The sequence below is a fragment of the Catharus ustulatus genome, chromosome 15 (assembly GCF_009819885.2).
Source record: "Catharus ustulatus isolate bCatUst1 chromosome 15, bCatUst1.pri.v2, whole genome shotgun sequence".
Taxonomy (NCBI): domain Eukaryota; kingdom Metazoa; phylum Chordata; class Aves; order Passeriformes; family Turdidae; genus Catharus; species Catharus ustulatus.
In genome coordinates, this window is record NC_046235.1 from 14,809,166 (window position 1) to 14,829,730 (window position 20,565).

Below are 20,565 nucleotides of genomic sequence, written 5' to 3' on the forward strand. Positions count from 1 at the left end.
GGGGATGGGGGAGGGATTGCTGACTTCACTCTGCTTCTCCCAGACCTATACTGTGATCTGGAGCCTTAAAAATGTCTATTTATATATTTGCTAGCAGCTCAGAGCAGAGCATAACCACAGTTATCTTCTCTGGAGATTAAGTGTACTGTGGTTAGAAGCACATCCCTCCTGGAAACCCCCAAACTTCCCTGTTCCAAAGGCAGAGTCTACCAGTCATAACCAGGAGTGACCACTGCTGCCCTGGGAGAGCAGAACTGACCCTCAGCCCTCATCCCAATCACAGCCTGCATCTCTCCCTGGCCCAAGGACAAAAGTGACCAAGCCACAGCTCTCCCTGTGCACCGAGAACCATTGGGATTGCAAGAGAAAACTTGCTGAGCCCAGCAGCCCTCCCTGCCCCAGGAGATGCTGCAGGTGGGATGCTCTGAGCCCATAAAAATCCCATTTCTTACCTCTGCATAATCAGCCACCAGCAGGAGCTCCACGTACTTGGTAGCCTGCAGAGTGTCCCGTCTCACCTGCAGCAGCAGTAGCACTGGGTTATTGGGTTAGTCCCCCAATATTCCCCAAGAAACTCTTCACAAAATACATGTACAGGTCATTTTTTCCCAGTTTGTTTCTCCCTGGCCATTCACCCCACCCATCATGCATAGAGACCTCAACATGTGACAGATTTAGGGTAACCAAGGTCAGCAGAGCTGCAGCAAGTGCCCACAAACCTGTCCTCAGCCCACCTCGTGTTCCTGTAGCAGATACAGGAACAGCTCCAGCCCACCACAGCCCCCAACACACATTTACCCCCCTACTGGAGCCACTATTTCACAATCAGATTGTTAGAAACCCTCTTAAACACCCTCCTTCATTTCACTGTCTCAGCTGTGCTCCAGGGAACAGCAGGGTGGGATATTTGGAGCATCGTGCATGGACTCACCCTCTGCCCTGGTGATTTCATCCCACTTGTGAAGCTCCTGAGCCAATCTTCAGCTGCATCCCCAGTGCCCTGGTAGCCACAAGCTCCTTTCTGCAGCCTCAGGTTGTCCACCCTGTAAATCAAGTGCTGGTTTGTGCTGTTGGGAGCTGGCTCCAAGATATAGCTGGAATTGCTGCTCAATACGATAAGTCCTCTGTTGAAACAGGAAGCAATAAAAGGAAAAGTTAATTACTATCACAGCAACTGGAGACAAATCCTTCTGCTGCTGCTGAGCTCCAATCTGACTCTGGCAAGACACTTACCCTTACCAGGCCAGTCAGTTCATTAATAAAAAGGGTGGGAATATTTTGAGTTCAGAGGGGGAAATCCCTGAGCTTCCATTTATTAAAATCCATTCAGTGGGCCTCAGACATTGAGGGGCCTTTGGAGCATGTGCTGCAACCTGAGAAATTTAACTTACAGCTTCTTCTTTAGGGGCAGTGGAAATTCTATTCTATTCTATTCTATTCTATTCTATTCTATTCTATTCTATTCTATTCTATTCTATTCTATTCTATTCTATTCTATTCTATTCTATTCTATTCCATTCCATTCCATTCCATTCCATTCCATTCCATTCCATTCCTACCAATAGAAGAAATTTGCCTTTAACAGACCTGACCTGAAAAATGTGAAGACTTTGTCAACAGGAAAAGCAGAGTTCTCTCTGGGTCATGCACACACCCATGGAACCTGTGTGTGATGCCCTGTGTGGTTTGATGGGCACCACCCACCCTGTGCAGGCTCAGGGTGAGAACAGCCACACATGCTCAGCTCCTGTGCCTGCCCAGCAGTCAGAAAAAGATATCAAGAGTTTGCCAGCAGACACTGACAGCTCAGGGCTGCAGGAAGCCTCTGCACAGGCACACTGAACATCTCTGTCCCTCTGGAGCTGGAAAGCAGAGCCTAGGAAAACACAGGCTGACAGAAGCGCGGCACACCTGCGACTGCTTTTGCTTTTGGAGTATTTATTGCAAGCCACAGGTGGCTGCACTGTCCTGTTTATCTCACTGGGCCCTTTGGCCTGTGCTGCACTCACTGAGATGTCTCAGGTTTGCTTTGGCAGGAGCTGTTTCCTGGCTGGAGCCAGTCCCATCAGCACAGTTTCCAGCCAGGCTCCAGAGCAGATGACCACTAATATCAATAAAGCCTGTGTGATGTTTTGGAAACAAACTCTGAGCTGGTGTAAATGAATGCAGCTCCTTGGTCACAACAAACCACTACATTTACTCCTGGCTGAGGATACAGACCCCCTTTTCCAGCCAAAGATTCCATCACTCCCAAAATAAAAGTTCCACACACTCACAGCCCTGGCACCACCCGGGGAGAAAGCAGAGAGCAAGGCTGACAACCCAGGAGGGAACTCAGACTTGAAGACTTTGCCCCAAAATACACAGAAAATTGCCAGCTGTGAGACACTGGGAGAAGGTTTCTGCACGAGTGTAGAGCACTGGGTTGGGACATGGTGAGTCCTGTCCCAACTTTTGCTGTAGTGGGCTCCAGTTAAACTCGGTCATTGCACCAGTCCACACAGGGCAGGGGTCCTGGAGCTGGTTAGGAGGCCATGGCTCGAATGACACCCCAATTCCTGCATTCTCCCCAACATTTTCCCCTTTATATGCCCAGGCTGGGTGGCCTTTGAGAGCTGGTCCATCCACCCAGAGAGAACCAGGGCAGCCAGGCTGCTGGGAGCAGAGCTGGGGTGGCAGCACCAGGGCAGAGCCATTCTCAGGGACATTTCCAGGGAGGGACATTCCCAAGGCCATTCCCAGGGACATTCCCAAGGCCATTCCCAGGGCCATTCCCAGGGACATCCCCAGATTCCCCCAGCTCCAGGCACTCACCGCAGCCCTCGGCAGGTGCTGAGGGTGACGCTGGAGCCCTCCCAGCCACGCACGACCCCGTGGTAAAAGCAGTGATCCTGCAAGGCAGAGGGAGGCAGGGTTGGGATGGGCATGGATGGGATGGACAGGGATGGGATGGATAAGGATAGGATGGACATGGATGGGATGGACAAAATTGGATGGATAAGGATGGGATGGACACGATGGGATGGACAGGGATGGGATGGACAAGGATGGGATGGACAAGGATGGGATAGACAGGGATGGGATGGATAAGGATGGGATGGACGGGAATGGGATGGACACGATGGGATGGACAAGGATGGGATGGACAAGGATGGGATGGATACGGATGGGATGGACACAAATAGGATGGACACAAATAGGATGAGATGGACACGGCACACGTGCTGTATTTAGTCCCATGCAAACACTCCCAACACTCCACAATTGTTCCCTTTCCACTGCATCTGGCAGCTGATTATCACCTCTAAATCTCTGAGGCTCCACAGCAAAATTTGGCTTTCCAGCTGCCACGCACCACCCGTGCCAGAGCATCAAACAGCTCCCTGTTGCCAGCAAAAATGGGCAGCTTTGAGTCTCAGGGGAAAGGACTCAGCTGCACGCTGGGGCAGACCCAGAGCTCTCTGTCTGTGGCAGGAGTGCCCATGGGTGGCAGCTGGCCCAGGGTCAGGCCCAAGGGATGTGGCTCCAGCCCCAGAGAGGTGACACTGTGGGCAGTGGGGCAGCCCCGGGCTCAGACAAAGGGAGCCTCTGGCTGGGACAAGGAGGCTTTGGGGCAGAAACACCAACATATTCATTACATCCCTTCCCCTCACCCCGGGGCAGCAGTAGGAAAGATGATCTCATGGGGATTTTATCTCTTATTTTTGCTTTGTGACCAATGCACATCTTTGTGCTGCTGCAGCAGAGGCAGCCAAGCCTGTGTGAGATCAGTAATTTATGGGGTTTTTACTGAACAGGAGCAGGCTTATAGGGGCTGCTTTCCCCAAAGGCTGGGAAGGTCCCCAGCACAGGGAACCTGGCGGCAAAACTAAAAGCAAGAGGGTGAGCAATGTGAGAAATAAACAATTCCCCAGCACCCAGAGAGAGGGGAGCAGTGCTGGCGGCTGACCTTGGCTCTCATAACTGAGCTCAGGCAAAACAGAAAGATGTTTTTACCATTTTTGGGGGATGGAGCAGCTTTCCCACTGGAAGCTCCCAGATCAGAAAGCTGGACTGCCCTCCCCTTTAGCTTAAAGCTGTGGGGATCTGTGCCCTCAAAAAACAAAACAAAGGCTCAGGAGGAAGAGGTTCACCAGCTTCTCCAAGCGCTGGTGTCCCATGCAGGCACAGGGGGGAAGGATCTGTGCACTCACCGTGTGGCTCAGGGGGGTGCTCTGGGCTTGCCCAGTCTGGCTGTAGTGGGTCTCGGTGTAGCCTGGTGCAAAGAGGTTCCTGCAGACACAGTGGAGGGGGTGAAAGAAAGGTAAATTTAAAAATCAAGCTGGTAAGACCTTTCTTTTGATCTGGATTTCTGCTTCTTAGAGGTGCTGGAAAATCAGCTAGATCCAGCTTGTTCTGAAGTCAGTGTAAATATTCCTCCTGCTGTGAACCACTGCTGTGGATTTGGGGCAGGTGAGAGGCAGGGATTCACAGGACACCAGCTGGGCTCTGTCTCTGCTGTGTGTCCCTCCTGCCAGGCACCTGATCAGGGAGCAGTGGCAGCTCCTGGTGGCCCAGGATCCATGGCAGGACCATCACCATGGGCTGTGCTCCCTGTGCAGAGCACACTCTGATGGCACAGCTGACCTTGCCCTTTCCATCTCTCTGCTGCCCTGGGGCTCTCTCAGAGCACATCCTCTCCTGGAAGAGCCCCACAAGCCATCTAAGTGCTCTTTCAAGCCATTTATTAAATTAAAACAATAACAGTGAGCCTGTCCTTGACTTCAATTAGGCACCAAGATCCAATTCCAACAGCTGCAAGTAAGCAACTCAATTTTACATGAAGACTTTTAAAGACCCAGCACCCCAACCCAATGGGTACCCTTGATGGGTACAAGTCTTTGTGCAGTTTTCTTTCTGTTGCCAAATTATGCCCCAGATATACTGGGATTCAATTCAAAGCTCCAAGTCCAGCACAGCAAACACAACACAGGTCAGTTCAGGACACATCTGGGTGCTAGTGTGAGTCCTCAGCTCAAGCCCAGACTGTCTCCTATCTGAGTACAATCATAAATCAATCTGTATCTGCATTTCAACTGCTTCCCAGAAGCTGGTTCACATCTTTGTTGTAGGAAAATGCTGATTCCCCCATTTGAATTTGTTCATGTCATCCCATGTACACAATATTCTCCCTGTCTTCAACCCAGGATCCAACCAAAAGTCTATAAAAGGAGCTCCTGTGCACTGAATAGAAAGCATTTTGATTTTGTTCCAGAGGAAACAGCCTTCTCCTTCTTTTTAAACATCTGCATTTGTTAAACAGTGATGTAAAAAGTACAGCGAGTCAAAATCTGGGCCAAACCAAGGAGGTCATATCCTGTGTCCATCTCAGCAGCCATAAAATGTAGATTTAAAGCAGTTTTTTAAAAACAATAGTTTGTCTTGCAAAGATTTGGAGAAGGATCACAGAACATGCCCTTTTGATGAGACACACTCCTGCAGCACCCCACGGAGCTGCTGGGCCACCAAAGTGCCACATTTGCCATCCATGAGGATGCCACAGGCACCCTGGGCAATGTGTTGGCAGATGCCAGCTCAATCCCTATGCATCCCTGTTTAAAGCATGCCATGCACCAGATTTTAGAACCAAACTCCTAGAAAGTAGGAAAAAAAGTTTTGTTTTTGGGGTTTTTTTTGCCTTATTTCATTGCAGTCAGATCTTATCAACCTTGAAAGCATCTCTGTTTAAAAACGGGACTGGGTGCCTGTGAGAGCTAATTAAATTACACCAGAACAACAGGAAACAAAACCTTTTATCTGTGTTTGAAAGGGCTTCACCCACCTGGCATCCAAAGGCTCAGACAGCTGAACAAGTACCCACAGCTTAACAACAGACAACTGTGCCACTGTTGTGGTAGATAGCATCTCAAGTCAGGAAAACAGCCTTTTATCTCCACTTTTTAAGTTCAGCATAACCCAGAAAAGCTCATTTTGTGTCTTTCTGATGTGTTAATTCTTATCAGCAGATGCTCTCAGTGATCAGAAGGTGAGGTTGCTGCGCTCAGCTGTCCCAGATCTGAAAACCCAAGATAAGCAACATCCCACAGAACATAACTCCCTTCATCTCCCTGACTGCAGCAGCTTGCTCAGCAAGGGTGCAAGACACAAATATTGAATCAACAGATTGCATTAACTGGCAGGAAATTGCCCTGAGCAGGGCTCTGGCAGGTATCTGCTCTGTGTCAGGGGCAGACAGCAGGGCAGTGAGATCTGCCCTGAGGATTTCCAGTAGCTGAGCCTTTGCACAGCCTGCTCGTTTCATTCCCAAACAAGCACTCTTGTGTTTTCCCCCTGCTCCTTTATTCTTGGAAAGCATTAGCCATGAATAGCCACTTGAGCTCCCCTTCAGCATCCCCTGGGAGGCTGCTCAGAGCTGAGCCCAGGGCACAGGATGAGGCCACACAGCACAAGGGGTGTGCACATCCTATTTGCACACTCAGGCTCCAGCCCCTTCTCGAGTGGATTAAGGAGCTTTGCCTGAATTTTTAGGAGCACTTACACAGCTGCTCACCCTGTGCCATCTCTGTGTTGCAACTCCCTCTCTGCACCACTTCACTCCTACTCTACACCACAGGCTCCCTAAGAAAAGTCCAGTTTCTTATTCTGAGCTTGAATCAGTCCTATTTTGAAGGCAGTTCCCAGCCTTACTGCAGGGGAGGCCTGGGGCTCTTGCAGCACTGCCAGAAGGGGCTATCACAGGGGATTGCACAAGGTGTGGTGGGGAGGGCAGTGAGGAAAGAGGAAAAACAACAGGACATCTTGCAACACCCTTGGTGTCTTATTTTGAGCCTGTAAAATTTCATTCCCAGCCCAACTCACTTCTTTAGCAAGCACCAAGCTTTTCACCAAATTGTAAATAAACAGCAAACAAACCTTCTTGTCACCAAGAGTGCACCAGAGTTATCAGCCAGTCTTGACTCCCTTTTCCACGTGTACCAGCAGAGAAACACTCATACCCCAAATCCTTCTGTGCCATCATTTCAGGACAGCATCCCTGCCAGGCTGAACTGCTGATTCCAGGGGAGCTCAGCACTACAAAACACTGATGGAAGTTTCCAGAAGAACACAGAGTTCATCTCCTTGCTGGAGAAGGAAAGTCTGGAAAAAACTGCACAATTTTATTCTTTCTTCTCAGTTACATTACACGCTTCAGTGACCACTTCTCCAGCAGCTCACGCTGAAGCTGCAAAATCCTGGATGCAAAATAACATCACTGAAAGGCTTCTGAGCTCCAGTCAGCAGCTGGCAGATCACTAGCACACATCATCTTCCTGAAAGGCAGCTCAGAGTCTCTCATTAGAGGAGTTATCAGCATGAAGAATTGATGAAGTCAGAGAGAAGCTGCCTTGGGATGGGAGCACCTCCTTTGCTGAAGCTCAACAGCAGCTGCAGCTGCTTTGGGGCCAGGCAAGGCTGCACACGAGCACTGGGGAGGTTCTGGAGAAGCCTCACACCTTTCCAACAGGGACCAGCTTTCTGCAAGGTCAGTCAAGACCCAGCTCAGCCTCCAAGGGTGGAATAGGCTGCTCCTGGCAGGAATTGCTCCCCAGAAAGCCTTGGGAGCCAGGTTGGACACGAGTGAGGGAGCCAAAGGCAGGGAGAGTGGCTCAGTGCCATCATGTACAGATGGCCTGAGTGGTTCCTGCTGCTGGCCCTGGTGGAGCCTGTCAGTGATATCATTGTTTGACACAAAGCCTCCCTCCCTGGGCTGCTCCTGCAGAGCTGACAGCACAGGGCAGCCTGGCTCTGCTGGGATGCTCTGCCAGGGTCACACACTGCACCCATGGGCTGAGCTGGTTCTCAACAGGAGAGCCTGAGGGCAAGCCCAGCTCTCCTGGCAGGCAGCTGCCCCTGTGGCACTTGGGGACAGGAGGGACAGGAGGAAAAGGAGGTGGCTTTCAGCTCATCTGGCCACTGCTGAGGAGCAGAGCAGCAGCTGGGGGAAGAGGGGCTGCACAGCACTCCCAGACACTCCCAAAAACAGCAGGAGGAGAGCTGGGCCCTGCTCACAGGACCGTGTCCTCTTGAGGGAGTGCACATTTCCCAGCTGCTCTAGAGAACCTCACCCCTGTTTTCCTGATAAATGGGAGCAGCTTTGCCTATAAAACATCCCTTGTCAGCACAAGCCTAGGAGGAGCTCAGGGCTGCCATGAGCACATTCATTTGTACCAGCCTGAGATCACCCACAGGCACCCAGCAGCATTCTGGTTTCTTACTAATTAGAGCAAGAAGGACTTTTAATAATTCTGTCCCATCAGCAACCTTGTTTGGGTTCATTTTACAGAAGGGCTAGTCTGCATGGACAGCTGCCAGTTTAGAAACACCCAGCAGTATCTAGGAGATGGACATGGTTTTTATTTCCTCCCAAAAAACAAAAGCCAAATGGTCCATGAAGCTCTCATGAGAAACATTGACATTGATTTTCAGTCATGGGACCCAGAAAAGTGAAGCCTGCAGTTTCTTACATCTCTCTCCCTGTCCCTTTCCTCAAATCACAATAAATCTGTCCAGCCAGGCTGCCAGCAGCTGGGGGTGGAGGGAATTGATTTTCCCAAGAAACTTCAGACATGAGATTTCCATTTTGTGGTCCCTCTCCATTGCCTCTCAACAGGATCCAAGTGGGGTAAGAAGGAGAATGTGAACTCTTGCCTCTCAGTCCCTTGAATGTTCCCTAAAGCCAGAATTTATTATCAAAACCTGAAGTGGCCCCATCTTGAACACCACCAACACATGACTCATGACAACACAAGCAGGCAGGTCTGCTTTCCATATCCACCACTAGTGGGAAATGGGAGATTTTAAGCCTCTGGAACATTGCAGTCAAAACCTGGCACTTAATAAAACCAATGAAATCCAATTTTTTTTTTCTTGGTGAGTTCCATCCAAATGAATCCTGGAGCTCTTAAGCTCCCTTCCTCTAGAGCTTTTGCTAAGAATATGTTTATTGTGTAAACACAGCAGTTTGGAAAGGAAAAGTGGCTTCCCAACTATTGAGGTGGAACTAAACAAGCCATTTGTAAAGTCTAGGAAAGCATCACAGACTAAAGACTCTCCATCCCCTTCTCCCACCCACTTCATCTGTGGATTCACTGTGTAAATTATGTTACAGGACCCAAGCAAGATCTGTCACATCGACCCTTGGCTTACCAATAGCAACTAGAAAAGTTGCCCAGAGAGGAAAAAGGAAATGAAATAAATGGAAAAGTGGCTGATAATGAGTCAGTGCACAAAAGATTTTAAAGGCTCCATTTCCCAGTCTCTTCCTGCCTGCCCCACACAGAGGAATCACTGTATATCCTGAGGGAATCAGGAAGCTGAAAAGCAGCTGTGGCTTTCCAGGTCCCACCCCTGTTTTTTCTGATGATTCCAAGAGACAGTAGAGCAGGATAAACTCAATTTCCCCCCTCTGCACAACCCTTAACCCCTGCCCACGAAGGAAGCCCATTAGACACTGATGATGTGCAGCCCATCAGTGGAATAATCTCATATATCCTTCCTGCTCAGAAAAGGGCAGCAACTTCCTCACTCAGTTGGTAGGAGAGGCTCTGGAAATGTGCAAGAGCAGGAAACACTGGGACACAAGTGACACTCAGATCTTTCCCTGCACCAGGGAGAGCATCAGGCTGGGTGGGAGCGCTCATCACCTACCCAGCTTGGAAATGACACTGCTCCTCATCAGAGTGCCCTAAAAACAATGTTCTGTTGGCTCCTGAGGTCAGAGCAGATGAGCTCTGGACCTGCTTTGCTGTGTCCTCAGCACATCTCCCCTGGGGCTCTGCCACCCAGTGCAGGGGCCAGAAAAAGGAGCTGAAACAAAAAGCCCCAGGGGTTCACCCCAGCCAGGGACAGCCCCTGGAGAAGCCTCCAATGCCCATGGCAGCTGAGAGAGTCTTCTCAAGGCTGTTTTTCCCAGGAGAGGGACTTTTTGCTCCCTTTCTTTCACTGAGGTGAGAAGACAAATTCCATTCAGGATTCTGCAGTGCAAATGGGAGCTCTCCTCTCCACTGAGGCTCACACCAGGCAGTACTGCCACACACATTGAGAGGCTCTCAGCCTGTCCCTGCTTGGCTCAAAGCTGCTTTTTATTAACAAATGCAAATGCCTTTTAAAAAAAAAGTCACTTTTCATCCAAGGTTTGCGACTTGGATTCTTCCGCTCCTAAGCCCCAGCCAAATTTAAAGCTGCTTTATAGGCAACTCTCCATATATTTGTTGTTTGTGCAGCTTTGAGCTTTCCAATCCCACAGCTGCAGGACATGGATTTGAGTCATTTAAAGCAAGCCAGAGTCATTTGAGTGATATATTTTGTCATTACCCTGAAATGTTAGTGTGTCATGAACTCTGCTTGAAACTCCAGCGTGCTTCTGACTTCTTATCAAATTCCTGGACAGGAAATAATGCAATATTATGTTAACTGCTAATGCAATTATTGTATTCACAGATATATGGAGCCCAAATGCAGATGTCTGATGAGCTTATTACAAAACACTGGGTTGGGCACAGCTCTGAAGCAAGATGTGCAGTAATTTCTGTGTTTCATCTCTGTGGATGAACACAATGTCCTTTACACATGGAATATGAAATTGGGTGGTGTGAACATTTCTTCCACTTACTGAAACTAGAAGTTTTCTTCTAAAGCTACCATCCCTACCAAAGCACAGATTATGACACTTCCCCCACTCTCCAGAGCAATTTTATCACTTGTCTCTCCAGAAGGACAGTGGGGAATGTGCAATAAAGCTGGTTAATCCACCAAGAACACCAGGACCAACCTCAGCAGCAAAGCTGACTTCCAAAGGCTCCTCTAAACTGGGAAAATTAAATGGCCCAGTACTCTGAGACTTAGTTTAAAGTCTCAAGTGCCTTCCTTGAAGTTGCAGTTCTCTTATGCCCATTTTCATGTGAATCTGCAACCTGGAGCTTCCAGGTTTTGTACAGCTTTGAAGGGACACTTCCCACTTGGGGGACTTCACTTTTTCTCCTGCTGCCTGAGCAACAAACTCTTCCCAGAAGTTCTGGATGCTGCAGCTACTCAGCACCCCAAGGCTCATCCAGAAGCTCAGCTTCCCCTGTAAGACAAGGCAGAGCAGTGATGAATTCCTGGTGCTGTGGAGCAACCCCAGGCTGGGCTCTGCCTTGCCACACTCTTCAACAAGGAGAAGAGGTTTGCCTCCACTTGAAAGTGCTCTGTGGATGCTGATAAATACACAGGGCTCCCAGGGACTTCATCATTCCTCTTTCAAGTCTCTAAACTATTTCAGCACTTTCACAAGTCTCTGAGAAGTGGAGCCTTTCCACTAATTGCACTTCTCTTGAGCAAGGCAAGAGCAGCACATGAAGCACTGCTCTCTGTGAATCACCTCCATTTTCCACTGAAAATAAAAATTAAAACTCCAAACTAGCTGCTGTATTTCATCAGCACTTGTACAGGAGATCCATCCTGCAGTGGAAGTGTGTGCACACATCCAAGCCTGTGTGTATACATCTCAATGAATGAAAATGCATTTCAGGAAACAAACACAATAGGAACCTTCTATTATTATAACTCTGTTTACTAACACCAGCAAAGGGCTTTTCTGTGCTGGAAATAGCACAGCACCTCTCCCATGAACACCTGGAGCTTACATCACCGTGCTTGGAGCTCAAACAAGGATCAGCAAGGATCCTTTCCCTGGCCAGCTTCTGCTGTGCCAGAAATATTCACCTTTGCATAGCAACTGCAGAATCAGCAGGAGCTGGCAGTGCTGGAAGGAGACCCCCAGCAGCACCACAGGCTGTGCTGCTCCAGGCTCAGCTCAGACCTGCCATGGCAGCACTGGCAGCAGCAGCTATTCCTCCAGACAGGGCTTAGCAGTGCTTATGGTGCCTGCTCTTATTTTCCCAGCTGAAACATGCTAAAAAAATAATTTATAGCTGTTTCTGTTTAGTTCTACACAAGTGCATGACTGCCTGTGAAAAGCATCCTGTTTTTGCAGCACTGAAACTCTCAGAAGCTTTTGTGACTTTTGACAGAAAACACCTCATGGGAGGTGCTCATCTTCCATCAGCCATCACACTTCAGCTTTACTGCAGACAGTGACAAATAAACTCTGATTTTCCTCCAAAACACCCTGAATATCATTTAGGTTTATGCACTGACATCAGAACTAGTAAGATCTTCTGACAATTCACTCTTTCAGGAGGAAAGCTGAGCCCTCAATCTCAGTGGTTGGGATGTCCATAAAATATATTTAAAATACAAACAGAGTCATTATCCCGAGGTTATTATTCCTAGTGATTCTAGCAGATAAACATTTGGTTGTATTTCCACAGATAAATCTTCAAACAGAATTAAAAATAAATAAAACACCAACAGTGCAAGTGGACTGCTGAGAAAAGACAAACCTCTTGCAGCTAAATTCCCAGCTGCTATTCCTCCCCTGGAAACTCATGTACTCACAGCAGAGGGGCTCTGGGGTGACCTCCAGACCAGAATCCTTCTCCCTGCCTGGATCTCCTGCAGCTTCAGCTGAATTCAATATGCATCACACCCTATGATAGCACACAGCATTGCTCTCACATGCCTGAGAGGAGGCTGCAATTCAGTTAATGCAAAAACAATTTTTCAGTCTGCTTTAGCATGAAGGGCACTAATGGAATTGGAAGTGTCAGATGATTTCTCCTAGGAAGCAGAGCAGGACCTCTTTGGATCACAGCAAATGAAATCCTCGTTAGAGTCACACACGCCAAAGCACTGAGACATTTGGTAAATAGGGAGCTTCATATCAGCAACATTTCCCACTTAATGTAGGAAGAATTATGATGCAAAAATAAGTTTATACACTGAGGGCCAGGTCACCATCTGGTTTTTTTGCTGACAAAGCTCTGCTATAGTGTGCTGCTTGGCTGATTAACATCTGAGGAGACTTGGAATAACCTTGAAATCCAGTGAAGGACTTCCCCATCCTGTCTTTATCAAAACCCTGTTGAAGTCAGTGGAGGTTTTCCTGTTGATCTCACTGTAACCCTTATTTAAGTGGGCTCACAGTGCAGGGCACAAGCACACTTACCTGTTTTTCTCCAGTTCCAAGACGAGCTCCTGGCCTTCTGCCTTTACTGTAACTTCAGCTTGGAGTGGATGCTGTGTGCAGGAGACAGGGTGCCTGTTACTCATCCATCACAATTATGAACACATCCATAAATACAAGCTGGAAACTGCAGCTGACCTTAAAGCACCCCTTGCCTTCCTCCTGCCTCAGACCTGGAGTGATGGGGAGGGGAGGGGAGGGGAGGGGAAGGGAAGGGAAGGGAAGGGAAGGGAAGGGAAGGGAAGGGAAGGGAAGGGAAGGGAAGGGAAGGGAAGGGAAGGGAAGGGAAGGGAAGGGAAGGGAAGGGAAGGGAAGGGAAGGGAAGGGAAGGGAAGGGAAGGGAAGGGAAGGGAAGGGAAGGGAAGGGAAGGGAAGGGAAGGGAAGGGAAGGGAAAGGAAGGGAAGGGAAAGGAAGGGAAGGGAAGGGAAGGGAAGGGAAGGACCACAGTGGCTCCCAGCTCCAGAAATGCTGCTGCTCTCACAGCAGAGCCAGGAATGCTGCTGGATGCTGCACCTGAGCTGGAGACACCACCTGGTGTCTCAGGAGTGAGAAAGTGCTCAGGCAAGGCAACAAGTCCTGGTGGTGCTGGAGTGCTTGAGGTGCAGCTGGATGGGGAGAACTCCCTGCACCTCCCTCTCTGTACATTGTGCTCAGCACAGCATCACAGGACATCCCAGCTTGCCCCAGAGGCTGAAGAGTCAAATGTCTGAGCTAGTTAGCCAAAGCTTCCTTTGTTGGCACAGCAGAATGACATTTTTAGGAGCCTATTTCAGGACGAGAGGAATCATGCCTCTTCCAGAGATTTTCACATCATTCCTTTACTGGCAGAAAGTGCCAGGAAAAGGCAGGGAACAGGGACCCTTGATGCCTTCAGACTCCAGCCACTGCACAGACAGCATTTCAGGCCTCCCCAGGGCCTGCTGCTGCACCTCAATTTCTTAGTGCAATGGCAAATGCATACACTAACCCCAATGTTTAAAAAAAAAAAAGAATAATTCCAGAGACTTAAAGCACAGAATAAGATTTTTAGAGGAGCAACTAGAAGAGGCTCTGAGGTCTGCAGTTTTACCTCCCTCAAAGCAGAACCACTACATAAAGTCAGCTTGGGGCTTCCAAAGTCTGAATGCTCTCTTGTAGAGAAAATGGATGAACAAATTCCCCAGAAGAGAAATAGCTCATATTAATATAACAATGCACTTTATTCAGCTGGAAGAAAAAAAGAAATCATGACGGTTGTGAGATTATTAACCCATTGTATTTTCTAAGTCAGTGTTGGACACTTTGCAGAACAGAACACTGAAAGTGAAAGGCAGCAAGGCTGGCTGGATGGGATGCTCTGTCAGCCCAGAGATATGCTCACTTGCCATTTCAGCAAATGCAAATATCTCTTCTCATCAGCTCCCTGCTCATATTCTGGGTTTTGCTCACCCTCCCTTCAGTTTCCAGGATGTGGCATCAGTCCCACACAGATGATGCAAAACAAGCTAATACATTTAGGATATACAAAAAGGGATAATTCCAAGAAGCAGAGCTGCTTTTACTGAGTCACAGGTGCTCAATTCATCTCAGGGCAGGTCTGTGCTTCTCTCAGTAACGTGAAAGCAGTGTAAGCTTGCTTTGCCCAGAGCTGAGGGGCTCCAGCACCGTAAAATCTCTTCACAAAGGTTGTGCAAATATCATTATTAGTAATATCACCCTCCCTTCTCCTTCAGTAATCCCACTGCCTCAGTCCATCACTTGCTGTGTAAATGAAATATCCCAGCTGTATATAAACGTTGCTAACACTCATTTCAGAGCCAATGGGAACTTGCCTGAAACAAACCAAGTGCGACCCCTGAGACCCAGTAAATTTATGTGAGGGGAAATGCACTCCAGATGTATTTGCATCACTATCAATAACAGAACCAAAGCTGCAGGCAGTACTGCAAGGGTATTTTGAAAATAATTAAGAGAGTCGTTGTAGGGTTTTTTGTGGTTTTTGTAATAGGACATAATAAGTTTTAGAAAGTCTCATCATATGGAAAAGACCCATTAATAAATTCCCAATTAACACCACTATATTCAAGAGAAACAGCATGTCTCCATAATGCTGAGCTTCCCTTTTTTTGTTCACACAAACACCCTGTGGACTTTCCTCTTTCTGGTGACCACAAAACTGCAATTCCTTCTTGATTGCAGCAACACCAAGCCTGGGAAGTTTGTGTTTTGTGTTTGATGATGTCTGGACCTCAATGGCTGTCAGAGTCTGGAGGCTGTTGAGACATCACTTCATCCTCCCCTGGAACAGCACAGGGGTGAGATCTGTGTCACTACACAGTGCCTGAGACACAGCCAAACCCACCTGAGCTGCTGGTCGGCTTTTCTTACCTAGTGAAGCACTCTCACAGCTGGGATTCACAGAACCAGAGAATAGTTTGGGCTGGAAGGGATCTTAAAGATCTTCTTGTTCCATCCCCGTGCCATTGGGCTGGAACAGCTTCCATAGGAAAGAAGGCTCCAAGCCCCTCCAGCCTGGCCTTGCACACATCCAGGGATACATCCACAGCTTCTCTAGGCAACCCCTCCCAGTACCTCACTGCCTCACAATCAGAATTTCTAAATATCTCCTCTAAACCTGCCCATTTTCAGCTTAAAGCCATTATGCCTGTTCTGTCACTCCACACCCTTGTGACAAATCCCTCTCCAGCTCTCTTGTAGCTCTTTTAGGTACTGAAAGGAGCTACAAGGTCTTTCCAGAGAGTTCTCCAGGATGAACAACCCCAACTTCCCCAGTCTGTCTTCACAGGAGAGGCGTTACAGCTCCTGGAGCATCCTCAGTGCCCGTCCCTGGCCTGGCTCCAGCAGTTGATATCTTTCCTGTGCTGGGGATCCCAGACAAAGCACTGTAGGTGGGGTTTCACCTGACCAGAGCAGAGGGTCCCTTGTCCTGCTGGTCACAGTTATTTTGATGCAGTCCAGGACACAGATGGTTTCTAGAATAGATTTTTCCATCCAGCTGTTCCCTAAACGCCACCGATTGTACGGCCCCGGTCCCCTGTCACAGGCACAGACCAGGCAGGTACAGATGGAGGCTTTAAGGCATGGCAGAGGGTGAGTGCATTCCCAGATGTGCCAGCGAGCTCACACAGCCTCTCCTGCGATCTGCAGGAGCTGTGGCAGCTCCTGGCTCATCCCGACAGCGCAGCAAGCACAAAACGCGCATCTCCAGGCGCTGTGCTGCCGCGACATCTCCCTACCCCCACAAAGGCAGGTCTGAAAACAAAACAGAAACCTTACCTTGGGGCTGCCAGGGCCACCCGGGGCTGCCCAGCGCGGCACCACCAGCTCGGGCTGGAGCCGCTCCTCGGCGGCCGCGGCTGCGGGGACAAGAGGGGCGGCTCAGCATCCCCATCGGGCAGCGCCGGCCGGGGCGGGGAGAGAGGGAGCAGGAAAAGCAGGAGGATCCTCCATCCATCCATCCATCCATCCATCCATCCATCCATCCATCCATCCATCCATCCATCCATCCATCCATCCATCCATCCGCCGGAGCTCTGGCGCGGGGCTGGCGCGCAACCCCGGACCGAGCATCCCGCACTCAAATCGGGCATCCCCCACTCAGACAGACCCGGCATCCCGCACCCGGACCGAGCATCCCGCACCCGGATCGGGCATCCCGCACCCGGACCGGGCATCCTACACCCGGATCGGGCCCCCCGCACCCGGACAGACCCGACACCCCGCACTCAAATCGGGCATCCCGCACTCAAATCGGGCCCCCCGCACCCAGACCCGGCCCCCCGCACTCACGGGGCGGCGGCCGCAGCAGCAGCGAGAGGGCGATGCCGCAGAGCAGCCCCCGGCCCCGCATGGCTCCGGGCAGGGACCGCTCTCCGCTGTCGCCGCCGCCCTATAAACCCTCCCCTGCTGTCCCCTCCCACCGCCCCGCGGCTCCTGCCCGCCCCGCAGCCCCTTCCTCTCCTCTGCTGCCTCCTTGTCGCCCTGCCCTGCGCCTCTGCCGGGCTCTGGCCCCGCTCGGGGGATGCCTCAGCACCTCCCCGGGGCTCCCGCTGCAAAACCTCCCCTCCGGAGCCTTCGCCAGCGCGGAAATCCATTGTGCTTCCAAAGCCAGGAGAAAAGGGAGAGCTGGGGGAAGGAAGGAGCTCGAGAGTTGTTTATTTATTTGTTTGCTATATTTATGTGCAATCTGATCTCATGGTTCCAAAGACATCCCAAATTTCTCCATCCCTGGCAAATACATTTCTGCTGGGCAGTGGAAGGGACACAGAATAGATTTTTATGTGCCTGTACAAAAGCGCAGAAGCAAAAATGTTGGCTGCCTCTCTCCCCTCACGGTGGATGGGAGGGCCAGGCTTGAGGAAGGACTTGGGAACATCCACAGCTCATATTCCCGGTGCTGCCCTTCAGGGATACCCAGTCACTGCCATGAGGCTCCCAAAGCAGCATCCCTGTCCTCTCCTGCATCCTTCAGGGCTGAGCCAAGGCTGGAAGCCCGCACACCATCTCTCTGCTGGATCTCTGCCCTCCAGGGAGCTGAGCCCCTGGGGGACTGCACGGCTGTGTCAGGGCTGAATTATCCCGTGGGGTCGGGATAGGGCTGCAAGGGTTGGCTGGTATGGATTTTTATGGGGTCAGCTCCGAGTGGCAGGAAGAGCCATTACCTCTTAGCCACACTCCTCAGACAGACATTGATCTGCATTATCCATTCAACCCTTCCCATTCATCTCTACCCTAAAGAGTCTGGGTAGGTGAACCACCAGGGAAATGAGAAATGGGGAGAATTTGCACATAAGTGTATAAGTAAATCAGGCTGATAGGAAGTGAATACTCCCTTCAAAATAAAGGTTTGCCAGATAACAGTAATGATTTTATCTCCTGTCCAGAGGATTATTTATGCTATTGAAAACTCGAATCTCTTTTGTACTGCAGGGCTTTGCAGGCTCCTGCCAGGGCTGCCCAAAGGAGATGGGACTGTTCCCATTTGCAGATACCATTTTGGTTTATATCTCACATATGTCCCCTCTGTCCCCCAACACTTCACAAACTGGATCTCTCTGACCTTGTGAAGGTCAGTTTATTCCTGATATCACCCTGCCAGAGGAAAGTCAGGCACTGTAGGGACACCTAGAGGGAATAATCAGGGTGAGAGGGCCGTCAGTGACATTTTAGAGAGGTCATGAATTTTCATGGCACAACTAAATCTTGTTTCAAAGAGCAAAAAAAAATCAGGGGCAAAATTTCAGCTCTTTTCTAATCGTATGGAATATCCTGAAGGGAAATCTTGATTTTTAATTTTTTTTCCTTGTGAATTCCCCTACTTATTTATAGCTGCCTGTAATATAGAAGAAAACAATGGCACTATTGTGCATGCCTATATTATAAATAAGTAAAAATGCAAGCCAAATTTAGACACAAATTTAGCTACTCTGCTTTCATTCCTTCATAAAATTTCTGCCTGGGGGAAAAAAAACCCACTTTGATGAGGAGCTTGTACTAAAAGATTGTCACAAATCTTCTCAGTATAACAAATCTTCACAGGGACTCCTCCATATATTGCTCTAAAAGAAGATCAGCTCAAAAAAGCACAAAATGGAATAAAATTAGCTGTATTTTAAGATTATTAAAATATTTAGGGCAACAACTATCTGCTGGTGATTGTTTTTAGCATTCAAGTATCATAAAATATGTGCAATATTTGCATTTGTTATACAGTGATATTTTTACCTCTGGATCTTGGTAATATGAGAATTGATATCTCAATTTAAAACCACCAGAAACTCCCTGTATAAAAATATAACAACAGGCTCTGCAGTGGTTATATATAGGTTAATCTATATATATATATGATATATCATTTACATTACTGAGACGCTGTTGCATGGAAAAATTCAGGATATTTTGACCTTATTACCAGTGCATGGGTGCTGCACTGCTGGTCTGGCACAGGGTGAGTCAGATCCTGCCTGTGCCCACCTCTTCAAAAGCTCTTCCTGAAGTCAGTGGGACGTTTGCTGGATTTCACAGAACAAGGTCAGACTTCTGGTTATCTAAGAATTGCATAGGCTCAGACTCATTTCCTCCAGGATCCAAACTGCCTGATTAAGAGTGTCAGCTGGGAATTTCAAGTCTGCTCTGTTCCCTCATCTGTTACATCCCCCAGGGCCAAGGCATGGAGCAGCACCTGGAGCAAGAGTCCCTCAGGCTCCTCAGTGAGGTGTTTCAGCCTCCCCAGGGCAGAGCTGATGACTGAGCACTTGCTCAACAATTTTCAGGATAATTTAATGCTATTGTTGTTAGCTGGAGAGCAAAAGGTGGCGATTCTTCCTTTATGTCCCTAGTAAATCAGGAATTAGGTACCTAGAAATGGACCTAGGGAGAGGAAAATACCGGTTCAAGAAACAGACTTGAGCAGAGAATGACTGAGAGGTGTACCAGAGCTCAGCAGTATTTCACTGTCTCTTAGGAAAGGCTGTGAACAAAGTGCTCTGAGAAGAGTCCTGCTGACACCGAAGGAAATGTTACCCAGAATCAGCCTCAGCAGAAGGGACAGGACTGTCCTGCCTCACCTCTGCACTACAGACACTCACTGATGGGAGAAATGGCACAGCTTTGGCTGGCTTGAGCAGAATGTGAAATCTCCCCTCCTACAGAGCATTCTTCTGGTCCAGATCATTTGTAATGATCAAAGGAAGGAGGCTGTGAGCCCGTGAAGGAAACTGGAGATTCAAGAATTAACTCCTTTATCCAGCATGTTAACAGTGGAGAGCAGCTTCAGCTGACACAGAATATTCTGATTAGCTTTGCTTTTCCACCACCCATGTAGGACAGCAGGAATATTTGGAAGGGCCCTGGAGCAGCTGCCCTGCCAAAGAGGGAGAAGTGCTGTAAGATGATCAGGAGCTAGACAAGGGCTTGTCCTGATGTGCTGATAGCAAAAGGGTATCAAAGCACTCTCCGTGCTTCTTTTAAAGGGTGGGTCACTGCCACCACTTTCTGCTATGACTTTTGTTTCATTACTACAGCCAAGTGAACTGGAAGATGATTATTTCTGCAGACACATCTTTTTAACTCAATTTCCACATGTGAAACACTAAAATCCTCTCTGTGCTGCCTGCAAACTTCTCCAACACAACAGTGATTATACTGAAACAGTTAATTCTAATAAGAGAAGGGAAACAGGCATAACAGCACAAGGGCTTTTAAAAACATCCAGTCCATAAAAGTGCCCAGTAACTTTGGAGAAAAAAGTTGTCTCTGTAAATGGATAGCAGTGATGCACTGGGAAGCACCAAGTGTCTTTAGATTTTTACAGTAGCAGGAGGAAAAGAAACTTTGTACAGAAAACCTTCATCTGTTTTTCAAGCTGAGGTGGTTTTTAGTTTAGATTAAGGTAAACAGTAAGGAAGAAAATAATTAGAAGAGAGTAGAACATATCTCTCCTTTGTCCCAATGACCCTCT

The 20,565-nt window shown here is 48.8% G+C and overlaps 1 protein-coding gene across 1 annotated transcript in view; it reads right to left on the bottom strand.

The window, feature by feature from the left end:
- The window catches only part of ADAM19 (ADAM metallopeptidase domain 19), a 32,057-nt gene extending 15,101 nt beyond the window's left edge, over positions 1 to 16,956 (bottom strand). Inside the window, exons 1-7 of the mRNA XM_033073520.1 lie at positions 16,896 to 16,956; positions 16,383 to 16,462; positions 13,088 to 13,158; positions 4,194 to 4,272; positions 2,815 to 2,891; positions 932 to 1,124; positions 453 to 518 (exon numbers count right to left, since the gene is read on the bottom strand). Of these exons, the coding sequence (XP_032929411.1) occupies positions 453 to 518; positions 932 to 1,124; positions 2,815 to 2,891; positions 4,194 to 4,272; positions 13,088 to 13,158; positions 16,383 to 16,462; positions 16,896 to 16,956 (627 nt within the window). The remainder of the gene's footprint in view (positions 1 to 452; positions 519 to 931; positions 1,125 to 2,814; positions 2,892 to 4,193; positions 4,273 to 13,087; positions 13,159 to 16,382; positions 16,463 to 16,895) is intronic.
- Positions 16,957 to 20,565: the final 3,609 nt, after the last annotated feature.